Here is a 15,440-nt window from a genome sequence, read left to right on the forward strand (position 1 = left end):
TATTCAATCACAGGTAAGTTATACAGATACATCTCCACATACAAAACATTTCATTAACTTCAGGGGTGTGTCCATCTTTGAGGTTTAACAGAGCTGCTATAAAAACTGACCGCTTGGGACTGTTCGAAAGACAGTTTAGAGTTTAGAAAGATGATTCATTCACATGTGGTCAGTGGTGTAAAGTCACTTACGGTACAGTACTTTTACTTTACTGGACTATTTTCAATACTACTTATAAACTCCACTACATCGCAAAGGCAAATATTGTAGTTTTTACTAAACTATTTGAAAACGTTTATTTAATAGTTAATTTATAGATTTTGTTTATTACAAAACATTGCTCCACTTCAGCCCTACACTTTGGCTTTTTTATTTGAAATATAAAACTCACAATTTGCGTCACATAAAATATTTTCTATGCATTTTGAAAACTCACATTCTGCATGATAAGAACTTTTACTTTTGGTATATTTTGATGCCAGTACAGTATACTTCTATATTGCAATATTGATACTTTTACTCAGGGTAAATAATTGAGTACTAATTGAGTACTTTTTCCACCACTGCATGTGGTTATTCACTGACTGGGACATAATCCAACGCAGTGCAATATTCATAGTAATAAAAGTCAAAGAATAGTGACTAGAGCAGTGGAACCTTTTTAATATCAATAATCCCCAAGTTGATACTGCGTTAGGCCATGGAACTAAATTTTTTGTTGTTGTTGCCTTATTGCCTTTATTTCAGATAGGTTGAGAGGAAGTTAACCAATGCAGAGAAAGAGACATTTTAAATAAAATTTATAAAAAAAAAAAAAAAAAAGTATAACTTTGGAAAGTAGGCTACAGTAGGTGCTAGGTGCTACTCAGTGAACTGCCTGGAAACTAAACCCAACTTGGCAAGAAATTTGAGGGCATTTAAACAGCAGGCAAAAAGGTTCCTTGTAACGGAGGTCAAATTCTCAGATTTTCTTTAGGGGTTGTCGTGATGTATTTCGTATGGTTTTGCTTTTCTATATGGTGACTACTGGTCTGTCATTTGGTCTAGAGTCCCTTCACTGTCTGCACTCTGTATGTAGGCTATATAACAATGAAACTCTAGTTACTTCAGTAACCCCAGTTATTTAAACGTATAAGCGAGGTGCACAAACACAGATTGGTCGGGACTTCTGCCCGCCCTGGCATGCTGTTCACCCCTCCCCCGAGGTGATAAAAGCCCCATTCATGCCAGGCGGGTCATTCCATGTCAACCAGATTGGCTTCTGCTTAGTTCAGAAGGGTAGTCTTTCAGGCAAATCAACTCGCTCATTCGTTTAAATAACTGGGGCTACTGAAGTAACCTATAGCTATTCTAAACTCTTTCACTCAGTGAATCGCCCTATATGTCACAGTTTTCCACCTGTGACGACCAACCCAACCCACCCTTTACCTGGAAGCGACGTCTAAAACTGCATGAGCCATTTCAGACTGCACCACATCCAGTTATAGTAGTGGAAAGGGGCGACCAGCTTGCTGCTGTACAAACATCCTGAATAGGGATGCCTATCGCAGCCACCCATAGGTTGCTCTTTGAGAGCGGTTTTGAAGGAGTCTAGGGATTAACATTTCTTAATGGCTGTTGGTAGGGCGTTACACATTTTAGTGGCATAGGAGCGAAATAAATGTAACCCCTTGTTTAAATTGAGCTGAATCTGGGTTGCATGGGGTTGATGAACTCCCTCTGGTTGTGATTATTTGTTGACATTAAGAAAGTATTTTGACATGGGTGTACAAGCTATAGAGATAGAGGGCTTACACCAAGGCCTAATCTATTTTCTCAAATGTGCAGTGACAAGAAGCTGTAGCAGGGCATGCCTATGAAATGGAAAGAACAAAGGCAGAATTAAAAACAAGTTCAAAGAAGGGTCTGAGCTCTGAGGTCAATATTGACTGAAAAGGCCCTTAAAACAAGGCTCCAGACTTCCCAAAACAAACTGGTCAGGCTACTACTTGGCCTCACTCCCCGAACCCACCTCACCCCTGACCATTTTGACAGGCTGGAATGGCTTAGGGTTGACAGAGTACAGCATCTTGCAATGGGTCTGGTCCACAAGATTCGCTACACCACTAAGATATACCCGTCTAAATACTTCCTTAATGTCAACGAAGTCCACACCCACAAACCATGTGTGAGATTCGGCACAAACAAGGGACTAAATTATTTTCGCTCCTATGCCACCAAAATGTGGAACGCCCTACCAACAGTCGTTAAGACATGTGAATCCCTTGACTCCTTCAAAACCACTCTCTAGGGCACCTACGGACGGTTGCAATTCAAAACTGGCACCCGTAAAATCTGAATTCCCCCACCCTTTTCCGCTCACTGTTTATGTTATTTTCCCAGATTTTCCCTTTTATGATGATAAAGTGTATATTTGTACGTCTCTATATGTTCTGATGAATTGAAAAGGGTGGACCCTATTGTAAACAAGTGTAATGCTTTATGGTGTCTTCCACAGTTAACAGCTTTTGTATTGAGTTGTAAATGTAGGCCTGCAGAGTCGTGGCCAAAAGAAACCTGAGTCCAGCATGTGAGTATATATACTCACATGCTGGACTCAGGGTTCTTTTGGCCACGACTCTGTTCCCCTGGTGATACTTCGCCACCTACTGGTGATATACTGGTACTGTTTTTACACTTCTGCAATAATGAACCAATAACCAATAAATAACCAATTTAAAATATTTAGGCACATAATTGACTACAAGCTAAATGCACCACAATGCGACAATTAAATTGTGAGTAGTAATCTTTAGTCTAGATCTGCTATTATAATAATAATTTGATACAAACTTGGGACGGGAATGGGATATTCTGCATGAGTATACTTTCTATACTTTGGGTACATTAAGTAGCCTACATTTTGATAGCCTACTAAAGGCCAATTCATAGATGATAAGGTGACCACCGAAAACTACATCATGACATGCCGTGGTGATAATCTGATTTTAATTCAGGACTTCTACAATGCAGTATTGATACTTTACAAATGTGAATAATCTATACCAGTGGTTTCAACCCTTTTCATACCAAGTTCCATTAATTATTCAGCATTTGAGCCACAGAGCATTAATAACAATAGTTTAACAATAGTCAACTCATGAGAGTGTAAAATTTCGTTTCATTTTACACTTTTAAAACTCCATCTATTAGCTGGGGACCACCTGCACCGTGCACCCCCTCAAGGACCACTGGTGTTCCACGGACCACTGGTTGAAAACCACTTCTTTATACTGTACAGTGTACACTGAATGCTCTGACTGTACTGATAACCACTGGACTACAATACCCACCAGCCAGAAGTCTTGTTGGTATTTCCTGGTAGGACAGGCAGCCATATTTGATTCGATTATGCTGTTCTGGCTGCGACGCGACAGCTAGTTTAGCTAGTTCCTGACCAAAACTAAAAAACTACATAAAGAACACGATAGCTTTTCTTGATTACACAACGAGCTTTAAAGGTTATTCTACGAGGAAAATAGCTGTCTCTAAAAAATAGTTGCCGTTTATCGTGTGTAGTCAACGATGAATCCCGAATAGTAAGTGGCACATTTATTGTATGCGACGATGACAGGTTGAGGAGCTGTCAGCTTAGCTCAGCTAGCATTTTGGTAGCCTTTAGCCAGTTGAGCTAGCATCAGTTTACTGTAAAATGAACATCAGCTGCTTTGTCTCCTGTGCTAGCTAGCTGGGCAATGGGCTGGGTAGGGCTGTGACTGTGTACAGTACACTGTCATGACAGTGAGTGAGCGTCATATATCTTATTTGACCAGCATGTGTTATTATTATAATGAATTAAGTGGCACTGGCTATATTTTGGTATCAAACTTTCTGGCTAAGGACGTGTCAGGGTTTCTTATTTACCATGTCACCCAGCGAAGAGCTAAAATCAGTAGTACAACTTTTCAGCCATCATCAAAGTTAACAGTCATAGTTTGGTGGTCCCCTACATTGAATGCCACTGTTTCATTTTGATATCTATTAATTAAGAAAACTTAATAACTTATTTGAAGGTAGTGTGTTACAGACTGAGAGTGTAGGTTGGTTACACTTTAGCCCTGATCCATAGCTCTAATGCCGTCGCAACGGCAGTAAGGCTATAGACCAGAGCTAGTTACACTTGAGCATTGTGTGTTTTGATTGATTGATTGAAATATTTATTAACAGTTTGTAGAATTTACAGTACATTTTAAGCACAAACTCAATACAAAGACTGTCAACTGTGAGTGGACGACCCAATTAAGCATTACACTTGTTTACAACAGGGTCCACATTGTTCAATTCATCAAAAACTCCATCTATCACATGTGTGTGTGTGTGTGTGTGTGTGTGTGTGTGTGTGTGTGTGTGTGTGTGTGTGTGTGTGTGTGTGCGCGCGCGCGCGCATACATGCATACATACAGAGAAACGAGTTATGTGAAGCTGCTTATAAAAATCAAATTAGTGACTAGTGCTTATGATATAGCAGAAGTACTGCAGAATATCTGTGTAACACCAACCTGAGGTATTTACTCCCATCTTTACAGTGACTATTTATTCAAACTGCTCCTGATTGGCGATTCTGGTGTTGGAAAGTCTTGTCTCCTTCTCCGGTTTGCAGTAAGTACTAGTATGTAATGTAAGCAATAAGCATCATGGTAGAAATGTCACTATTGCATAATGCGCTATAAGGTTACATCAACAACAGATAGTTGATAACACTCCCTGTACATATCATATCTACCATGTCAGACAGATAGTACTCAAGTACTCAAGATTATTATCTACCACTTCACATAATAAGTCAGGGGTTGACAGGGACACTTGCCGGTCAGGGAAAGTACAGGTCATGTTCTACTTTACCTCTCTGATATTTCACATATGCGGACCTATTTGGACAATTCTTGCTGGTTTTAAATACTTATGGATGAATAGATAAGCACCCTTCTTCCATAGATTGAGCATATCTTGGTTGGTTGTCCCGATGACACTTGTTACCAGACGGATATTGAACAGTGATGGTGGATTTGGCTAATAATACTGTAATTGGAGTAATCTCAAGATAAAGCTATGTGGCAATATTTTAGTGATTACATATCCAGGAGTGTCTGAATTTATCAAGGTATTGAAAAACCATTGATTATGGTATATCATAATACCTTGATACCGCCCAGGCCTACCACTGAACTATGTTTCTTTTTCTCTCCCTCTGTAGGATGACACGTATACAGAAAGCTATATTAGTACAATTGGTGTGGACTTCAAGATCAGGACCATAGAGTTAGATGGAAAGACCATCAAACTTCAGATAGTAAGTACACTCCAGTGAAATGGTCCTATAGTTAAATCAAAGAAAACCAGCCGTATATTTACAAAATAAGTTGATTCTGGACTTTAATTTTCTTGTCATTTCTTGTAATTCTTCTATTTGTAATTTTGCGATTGCATTTTCTGCATTTGAACTTTTGTTTCACAGTGGGATACAGCCGGTCAGGAACGGTTCAGGACGATCACATCTAGTTACTACAGAGGAGCTCATGGCATTATTGTAGTTTATGATGTCACAGATCAGGTCAGTGCTTCTTCCTCTGTCCTCGTTCCCTGATTGTAACTTCTTACTCAAAAATGTGGATGTATTTGTCTTAGATTCTGATCCTGTTTGACTTATATACTAGAAACCCCTAGAAATTCCCTAACTGGAATAATGCATTAATTTAATTGAACTAACCTTCAGACATCAACCAGTAATCTTTCTAGGTTTCTTTTTTTAGTTGAGCACATCACATTTATAATTAATACAAGCATAAAACTGAGTGCTTCAGTATATAACTTTAGTTAGACGTCTATTTTGAAGATGAAGTTCTTAAAAGAAAAACAAACCTATAGTTGCTGTCCGTGACTTCAAGTGAATATCCCCTTAACCCATTCTGACCTGAGATCAGATTCATACGAGGTTTCCGCCGGACACACACTGGTCTGATGAACCCATTCTGACCTGAGATCAGATTCTAGAAATGTCAGTCGCTCTTCGATTTAAAAAAAATAGCAGACCTACAAGCTCGTATCGCGCCACTCGGTGGCGCGATACGAGCTTGTAGATCTGCTATTTTACAATAGCTAAAGCATAACATGATGCCGACACCAAAATGGGTGCCCGGTCAGAATGGGTTAAAAATATCAGACCAGTCTGAAGCGAGTGGTGCAACAGCACCCCCTATTGGTACTCTAAACATCAGGACATAGGGACATAGGTTAGGACATTGCTGTTAAATGTTTGGTTGAAAGCACGTTCAATACAACTGTACAGATGATTGTCTTCCAACTTTTTTATTTACTCAGGAGTCGTTCAACAATGTGAAACAGTGGCTACAGGAGATCGACCGTTACGCCAGCGAGAATGTCAACAAGCTGTTAGTAGGAAACAAGTGTGACCTTACAACAAAGAAAGTTGTGGATTATACTACAGCTAAGGTAAGTGGACACCACATCAGTGGGTTGGTTAATATTTCACTAGTTTCCTGTACACTTTCTCTGTAGATTCACTCCATTGCTTCACAATGGCCTGCCATTTTCGCTGTGCGACACCGGAACACGACAAAGTATAACTCTGGCTTTAAAACATTTCGATCAGCATCGCCTCCTTCCTCTCTTTAATAAGGAATTTGCTGACAACTTGGGGATCCCCTTTTTGGAGACCAGCGCCAAAAGCGCCACCAATGTTGAGCAAGCCTTCATGACCATGGCGGCTGAGATCAAGAAGAGAATGGGGCCCGGAGCCACGGCCGGCGCGTCAGAGAAGTCCAACATCAAGATCCAGAGCAAGCCGGTCAACACTTCTTCCGGCGGCTGCTGCTGAGGCAACCCCACACTCCACACTCCCACCCGCCCAATAACCGATCTCAAACGTTATCCATGATCCACAAGGATAGAGAAACCAACAGTAAGAAATGAAAAGAGAAAGTGAGAGAATGAAACACAGAAGAACTGAGGGAAGACTTTTGAGTGGGTCCAGTTGTAATTGTGTGTGCAGCCCCCCCCCCCCCCCCCCAAAAAAAAAGACTGTTCCAGACAGGATCAGCAATAGTGAGCCCATCTACATTCACAGAACCCACTGGGCTATTTTTGTGCATACTTTACTGAAACACACACACATACTGGAAACAAGGCTCAAAATGTATACAGCAATTTTTAACAGCCTAGTGTGATGTTAACTAATCAAGATAAATCTCAAGTATACAGCTTTTCTTCATTTTCTTTTCCTTCAGGTTTAGTAGATGAGTCACTTTTCTAAACATGGTTGTCTTTTTCTTTATTTTGCTGTGTGTAACAGCATGACTTCAGCCTGAATCTCCTCAGATGAATTAGTTAAGGACTTCAAATGAAGCACATGCTTAACCAGCATCATGCATGTTAGCAGAACCGATTACATGCTCTCTTAATGCATCTGGAATGCAGTCGTTAAGCGAGTGAATATTGCACACTGTAAGACCGCGAAAAACTTCACAAATGTCCTTTTATGTCATGTGGTCCAATTTCACAATGGTACCCCCCATTGCCCCTTAAAAACTGATCAATTGCCAGTGCCTTGTTGGCAGGACTTTTAAATATTATGCCTTTTGGTGCACTGTTGTTGGCATATCCCCTATATGCCCACAATATTGAATATCTCTTATGTCTCATAGGATTGACCTTGTATGATAGTATTAGTCATAATTTCTGTATATATTAGGTTACGTGTGTGCTCTGCTGGCATAAATGATACGACGTAAGCATGTGCTACATTAGAAGGCGCGATGTCGGTCATGTGTATTCCTCTGTGAATATTTCTCAACCAACAGCACAGCAGGGGAAAAAAATATCGCCATCCATGCTATCAGAATAATCTAGAAACTGTATATATTTATACATAAATGTAAGAATTTGCTAATTCTGTAGAGAAGTGACACGAATGACATGATATATAGCTGGAATTCTTAACCTTGGCACATGAATTGTGGCTGCAGACATGACATTTTTGTGGCACAATGTCTACTATTAAACAATGAAGGAGATCTTTGATAACCATTAGTTGTATTGGCATTCTTTTCGGCTTTGCACATTTTGCTTTACAGTCTTCAGTATGGCCCTTGTTTTCACAAAGCCACCTTTTTTGTGTTCTACGTCCATAAGCTGTGAGGAATGATGATCTTTGCCCTAGATTCTCATGCCTCCGGTAAAGGGTGCTATTGCACAAAACTAGTTACACTGGGCCTTTGACCTTTTATACAACGTGGCCATCTAGACTAATGAAAACGTTCTCCCTCTAATTGTTTAATCAGCCTGATAAGCTGCATAGCATATTTTATGGCTGTATGCAGTGTAATTCACAGTAGAGCAGTGAAGTTAAAGTGTAGCAAAAAAGAAAACAAATCACACCTGTGTGAAGTGAGGGGTGCTCTTATCATCGTACATCAATCAGAATTTGCGTCCTCACCTTCGTCTTCAATATTTGTGTTATGCAAAACATTGAAATTTCTGAGTGGCAAACACTCAAAACTGTCTTTTTTTTAATCTAATTTTTGTCCCACGATTTTGTGAACCCATTTTTGCACCCACTGTGTCACCCAATTATCGAATGTAATCCTGGGTGCTACACTTCCTCTGCCAACCTGGGGGGGCAGTAGACTTCCTTCTATGCCAAGCTGCTTCTTATCACCTGACGGGAGTCTCCCCGGCCGGACGAAGCACGTGGAAGGAACATGTTATTCTGACCAGTTACTTTCCCCTCCATTGGGTGCCCCGGCTGGCCAGGGGGAGGTAGTTCAGAGACCAGGATTACTGTATGTTTTTTGTGAGGGTACCTACCCTAGGGGACACGGGGAGAACATGCACACTCCACACAGAAAGGCCCTTTCGCCAACCCCACCTCGGGTATTGTCACTGATGGAGGAGAGAACTCGCCCACAGCGTCCCCAGCGGGAATCGAACCCAGGACCTTCTAGCTGTGAGGCAACAGCACTACCGTGCCCCCAGTGTCCATTCATTTTCAATGGCATTTAATGTTTGTGTTAGGACTAAATTTGTGTTACACACACCAAAAGCTATCGCCAAAAATACATTTGATAAGCTATCTGCCAGTAGAGGTCAGCATTGACTTCCTCAGTCCTGATGCAACTGCTGTGTGTGGCAGTATATGATTAAACGTTCCCTTCAAGACCATGCAGAATGTTTTGAATTTTTATTCATTTTTTTACAAGAAATGAAAGCTCTTAGTTTGGGAGAGTCTCTTTTTCCTGTGTTGTAGGGCCTTGAGGTTAGGTTTAAGCATAATTTCTGTGAGGTTTAGGTTAAGGCCAGTCTTAAATGTAACTACCTGGAATCCCCAATGGCAGTTGTAAGGAGTTACATTGGTGTGGACTGGCCTTAAAATGGTTTTTTGCGACTAGTTGCATTGGTGCGGTCTGGCCTTTAGGGTTAGGCATAGTGTTTGTGAGGTTAGGGTTAGGTTTAGGCATTGTTTTAGACTTTTAGTGAAGTGAAATGTTAGTGTTTAGACGCATACTTTGCATAGGGTTCGTGGGTTTTGTAAACCCACAGGTCCCCCTGGCAGCCGGCCGTCGTTTCATCCTCCCGTCAGTGATGGAAGAAGAAAGCGCCGGCCGGCCGTCGGGAGCCCCCTCAAACTGCCTCAAAACCGTACGTACTATGTGAAAAATATAACAACACCACACCACCAACCTGGACATAAGGAATATACACAAGACTTTAGGCCAAAACATATTTACCGTGCTCTGACTGTAACCATTATGAAAGTTTTCTTTCACATTCTGCACTGCAGCACATGTGATGCTGCTGATGAATGAGCTTGTAGTAGGTATATATATATTTGGCCAAAGTAACTATAGAACCGTGCCAGAACCGTCCCAAATAGTCCAAATTACTGACAAATAACGGATTTCCGCACACGCGGGTGACGCGGCCCCTTTCATTCAAAGAACCCATGCCACTGTTTAGACGCAATCAAGGTGAAACACCATGAAAGAGGGAGTCCCCTCTTTAGTTTGCCATTTTGTTCCATAGTATGGATAATCAACTAAAGTTCACCTGGTTGGTCGACATATGAGCACTGTCTGTGACCTCAATTGTAGAATCTGTTATACCTTCACTACTAGATCAGCCTGAGGTTGTGGTGTGTCAGCTTGTTTTAACATCTGGCCCTGTCAGCAGCCATGTGTAGATGCAGGGCGCTTGCTGCTATAAATCGGCCCCAGCCTAACCCAACAGAGACCAACAGATTAGGCCTGGGCAAAATAAAGAACTCACTTTTGCACCCATCCACCCTTTTACTAGCCCTCTCTAATTATGTCAAGCTTAGAAAAAAAAGGAAAAAACATTAAAAGGGCAGTGTGAGGTTGCGTTGGCCTTTTGTTTAACAGCAGCAGCCTTCTCTCTCAAGGCATAACCCCAATTTGCTTAAGTGAAAACAAAACACATTGAGTCAGTGGGCACTGGGCAGGGGACAGCTAGTTAGATGTGAGTTTTTTGAGGAGTGGGAGGTGGTGATGATGTCGCAATGGGGGGGGGGAGACAGGCCTGTTTGCTGGCTTTATTTGTTCTTGGTTGCCGGGCAATGGCAGGGGGAAAGCATCTGTGACAGCTGTAGAAGCTGTAGCCTTTCCCCCGCTCTGCTGAAGAAGCCCTAGAGGTGGGAGGCAGGGGAGGGGGAATTACGGGAGCAAGAAGAGAAAGGGGGTTTATTAGTCCATGTGTGAAGTTCACCCAGACAATAGTGTGCAGCACACTTCACAAATAGGCACGTTGATTTGACTGGTGTAAGATGGACACAGATCCTACAGAAACCGGTTGAGTCTCAGGACTCATGGGGACTGTAACTCTTTGCCCTGGGAATATGCTACACATATGTTATGTGTATGTTGCTTACATTTTCAACAATGTCAAATAGCCTGAGGGGTGTCAGTGGGTGCAATGAGCCTGGTTAACGACGACGGGTCCCATTTAGCCTGGTGCACAATAGCCAAGTGTGCAGCAGCTAGCGCACACAGTTGAATCAGTGTGGACTGCACACAGCAGAATGAACCGCCTGCTTAAACTGCAGCAATTGGCAGTACTGCAGTGGTCCATTTTACCTACATCTCTACTATGAGCTACAACATTTTTCAAAGCTGTGTACTTGCATAGTAAATAACTATTATTACTACATTGTTCTGTATCTGTTCAAGGGTAATATAGTGTACGTTTGTCTTCAAGTTTGTTTAATTCCACAAAGCAACATACTTTTACTGCTAATAACACTTTCTTGTGTCATTTGCTGCAGCAGAATATTACCTTTTTGATGATGTACTCTGCTTCCTTCACTCCAAACATGAATTGAACCTAACCCCTTTTTACAAACTATTTTTGAACTAAATTGACACCTGTTTTCTTCAGTGAGGTTATCTAGGGCAAAACTAGCACAAACAAAAGACATCTCATTATGTGTGGTTGGCAATGACTTTACAGTTAGAATAGCAGGGGAAGCCCTTTTTACAGCTGACTCAAGTGTTTATGTAATCTACATTTTTATACATTCCCCCAGAGTATTTACTCAGCTCATAAACAATGGCAATTCCTTACTGCCCCAAAAGAGGATGCTGTTTTCAGTTTAAGGATGTCCATGGCAGCCTTTTAGTTCTATTATCAGTACTTTGTTAGCACCATGCAATATTACCTTCTTTGATTTCATCATAATGAGTTTTGAATGTTTGCAAGACAGGATTTTACAGGTCTGTAAAGTCTGGAATAAGGAAAAATAAATAATTTGTTTAGCTGTTTCAAAATACTACTACATGGAAAATAGATAACAATGTGAATGTATAGGATATCATATCACATCATTAATGTGTAGGGTATGTAAAGGAGAGTCCATTTAAAATACAGCAGATTATTGGTTGCCCGAGTAACCAATGTTGGAACAGTGTTGAGTCAGTTGAGTCTATTAGGTCTTTGAGTCTTACTTGTGTGGTTCGGACTCAGATGTTTCCTATTATTTCCTCTTTAGTACCGATATTACTGATCTGACTATCATGATTCTATCATTGACTGGCCTATCTCTCTCTCTCTCTCTCTCTCTCTCTCTCTCTCTCTCTCTCTCTCTCACCTCCTTTCTAAGGAGTTAGAGAAAAATTTACCTTTTTTTTCTTCTTCTGCTTTCAGAAATCCACAAATCCGCCCTCATAGGCAGAATCAAAGTTCTGTGTGACTGCGCCCTAACAATATGTTTTAGTGAGTGAAAACAGGAGAGTCCTGATCACTCCGGTCAACTAAAAGTGATTCACCTCATTGGTCATAAAAGGAAATATCTCAACCTTTCAGCGTTGAAATAACCAATTTATCCACATGGCGACTGGCGTACAGCAGCTTGACCTGTAGTAGCCTACTTAACTCGTCATAACAAGAATGTTGAGGTTTGAAGGAAACTGTTGTCTGTGGCAATAGAAGATTCAGTTTGATAAAACATTTAACTTACTGTAGTAAAAAGAAGCACAAACATCGTAAACTATATACTACGTTAATTTGGGTGTAATTGTATAACGTCTAGGGGAAGCTTCATGTATTGATATGACATGATGATGATACATCTCTGCTCTGGTTCTCGGGTTTCTCAAACCTGTCGACAGGACATCACACAGAGACTGGAATCTGGATATGCTCATTTCATTTGATCTGTGTCAACAAACTTGATAATGAAAGGGCTGTGCCCTGGTGCACCAATACACTGGATGGATGAACACATTTCAAATGAAACAAATCAACCACCTGAACTGAGCATGGTCACTGTCAGTCAAGATGCTTGCCTGCCTGCTGTGTGATCATAAACGTGTCACAAATCACAGTTAATCTGTTCTTATATCATAATAATAATAAACACATAGTTGCAACACTGAATTAACAATTTCATATATTATTATATTATATACCAGTAAGACGCCTGAGGGCGAGAAGCAACCTTGCGTGCACGCATCCGCTTCGTTGACGGCAGACTGCTGGGCGAGCACTGGTTCTTTCTTTGGCATGGGGGGTCAGATCAACATGGAATGAATTCTGTACTGGCCATATAAGGAACATGTCTTGACTGTACAGGGTTTGATGAGGTCAGATCAACATATGGAAAGTCAGAACAGGTCAGCTCCATACAGTATATGGGGATCTACTAAGGGTGGTAGCGGGGACATTCTCTTGAGTGTACAGGGTTTGATGAGGGCCCAGGTAGGGCCAGGCCTTAATTTCCGGGCCTGTTGAGAACTCTAGTTTTCACCGGCTGCTGGGCACGGCTGCACTAATAACTTTGGGGCAGGCCCATCTAGAGTTTGAATGGACAGGTGGGCCTGTTGAGAACTGTAGTTTTTCCCGGCTGCACTAACTAGTAGAAATGCACTCTGTCGAGCTGCCAACTTGCGCTTTGCACACAAGTTGTCCATGAATGGCCTACTTGTGCGTGAGCAGAGCGTGCAACTTACCTCAACCAAGTTATTGAAACATCTGAGTTGTCTATATAAAAATCCCATTCCAGATATCCACTACAACGGGTTCTAAATCTTTTAAGTGTCCTATAAGTTTGAAACTCAAATTGGTTACGTCATCCACATATGTACATATGCAATATGCCCCTGCACGACATCGCCCAATATTAGCCAATTGATCACACCTGATCAACGTCTCACCGACTTGAAATTCGACACACGCGTTCCACACCACCACAGGGAGTGCAGTGCCCGGCCTTGTCGGCCGGTCGGACCCACGGTTGACCAGAAACGCCACAAAAGGCATCTGCCCAGGCTCTGGACACAGCCCCTTCCCAGGCTGGTCTGTTCTGACATCACGATGCTGTCTGACATCTGCATAGACTCCATATTTGGGCATGCATGACAAAGAACTCCATATATGGGCATAAAAGGGACACAGACGTAATAACTGGCTGGGGCTTGCATTTGACACGTGCACGTTCCACATCACCACAATGATGTGCGACCTCGCCCTCTATTAGTCAATTGATCACACCTGATCACCCCCAACGGGCACTGTTATAGTTTTTAATAAAGGGAATTGCAATAGGCCTATACTATACCGAATGCTGTTCCAAGGGTACACCAGGCAGAAGATACAAATGAGAAGGGAAAATACAGTACAGTGATGGATGGATGCCCAGTGTGGATGAGTCAATCTTTGAAACACATCCAGTCAACTCCTTATCCCAGTGCGGCCATCTTGACTTCTTGTGCTCTTGAAAGCGTAAGAAAGGGGTCTGCAAAAAGTGAATTGTCAATCTTGGTGGTCCTTCTCTGGACAACAGCGTAAATGTAAATAATACTGCGTGTCAGTCATGTCTTATTATGAAACAGAACAGGCATCAAACTGTCTTGTAAAGTCCCCATGTCTGGTTTCAATCACAATCAGAGTCAGACCTCTTTAGCATAGCCAATCAGATACAATTCATACAAAACTATGTACGTTATTTGTGGTGGGAGAGTGGGGAAGGAGTGTTCAATGCTGTGTTGGCCTTCATCTTTCAGATTTTCCTTTTTATTCTATTTATTCTTTGCTCAGGAGGTACAGTGGCCGTCTTGGAATCGGAACATTCCTGGTTCAATCCCTAGCTTCTCCTCGCTTTGTGCTAAAGTGTCCTTGAGCAAGATACTTTAACTGCACCCGATGAGCAGAACCATGCACCTTGCATGGTTTCCTTGGCTGTCTGTGAGAGAATGGGTGAATGTAATGCACATTGTAATCTGGGTTCCCAGAAGACGGGAGATACATAAATAAATACATAAAGATATTCATCAAGAAGCTCAGAACCTAGCATCTGTCTAACAGTATAAAAACTGTACAGCGTCACAGTCCCGCCCCCTATCATGACGACGCCAGGCCCAGGAAATAATTGTCTCCACCAGGCCGAAGGCATGTGGGGAGAGTATGTTTTGCACTCCGTCCGTCCGCGTGTCCGTCCGTCCGTCCGTGTGTCCGTGTGTCCGTGAACAGCTAATCTCGGCCACCGTTAACCCGGTCGATGCCATATTTTGCACACACACTCCCTGGATGCCAACCATGAACCTCTGCCCCAAACTTTCCAGAACGGCCTGTTATAGCGCCACCAGGAGGCCGCTTTGTGCAAAACAAGTTTTTGCACAGTACACCTACAGATTTTGTCCAAACATCACGCAAATTGGTACACAGTCTCTCTAGAGCCATTCAACGAAACGGGTCTTTCAGATTTATCAGACTCCATCCTGATTGGTTAAGATTGCCTTCCAAAGTTCACAGGAGTGCTCAGTTTCAAACAAAATGCTGCAAATCATGAACACATCGCGTGATTTCCGTGAAATTGTGCACCCACATTCCCACTAGGCCGAGGACGAAATGCCACATGAACAATTTCAACTCAGCCT

At 41.9% G+C, this 15,440-nt stretch overlaps 1 protein-coding gene across 1 annotated transcript; it reads left to right on the forward strand.

Annotated features, from left to right (window-relative positions):
* Positions 1 to 3,398: 3,398 nt before the first annotated feature.
* LOC310859334 (ras-related protein ORAB-1) lies at positions 3,399 to 8,082 on the forward strand. The gene is made up of 6 exons (XM_083765809.1): positions 3,399 to 3,578; positions 4,566 to 4,638; positions 5,234 to 5,329; positions 5,495 to 5,590; positions 6,358 to 6,489; positions 6,677 to 8,082. Exons 1-6 carry the CDS (start codon positions 3,565 to 3,567, stop codon positions 6,872 to 6,874), a joined length of 609 nt encoding a protein of 202 aa, XP_083621935.1. The 5' UTR covers positions 3,399 to 3,564; the 3' UTR covers positions 6,875 to 8,082.
* The last annotated feature ends 7,358 nt before the right edge of the window (positions 8,083 to 15,440 follow it).

The sequence above is a fragment of the Protomyctophum parallelum genome (genome assembly GCF_964188405.1).
Source record: "Protomyctophum parallelum genome assembly, chromosome: 5".
Classification (NCBI taxonomy): domain Eukaryota; kingdom Metazoa; phylum Chordata; class Actinopteri; order Myctophiformes; family Myctophidae; genus Protomyctophum; species Protomyctophum parallelum.

Coding starts and splice junctions, on each gene's coding strand:
- LOC310859334 (XM_083765809.1), top strand. Junction 5,330..5,494: donor AGACCATCAAACTTCAGATA/GTAAGTACACTC, acceptor TTTGTTTCACAG/TGGGATACAGCCGGTCAGGA. Junction 5,591..6,357: donor TTTATGATGTCACAGATCAG/GTCAGTGCTTCT, acceptor TTATTTACTCAG/GAGTCGTTCAACAATGTGAA.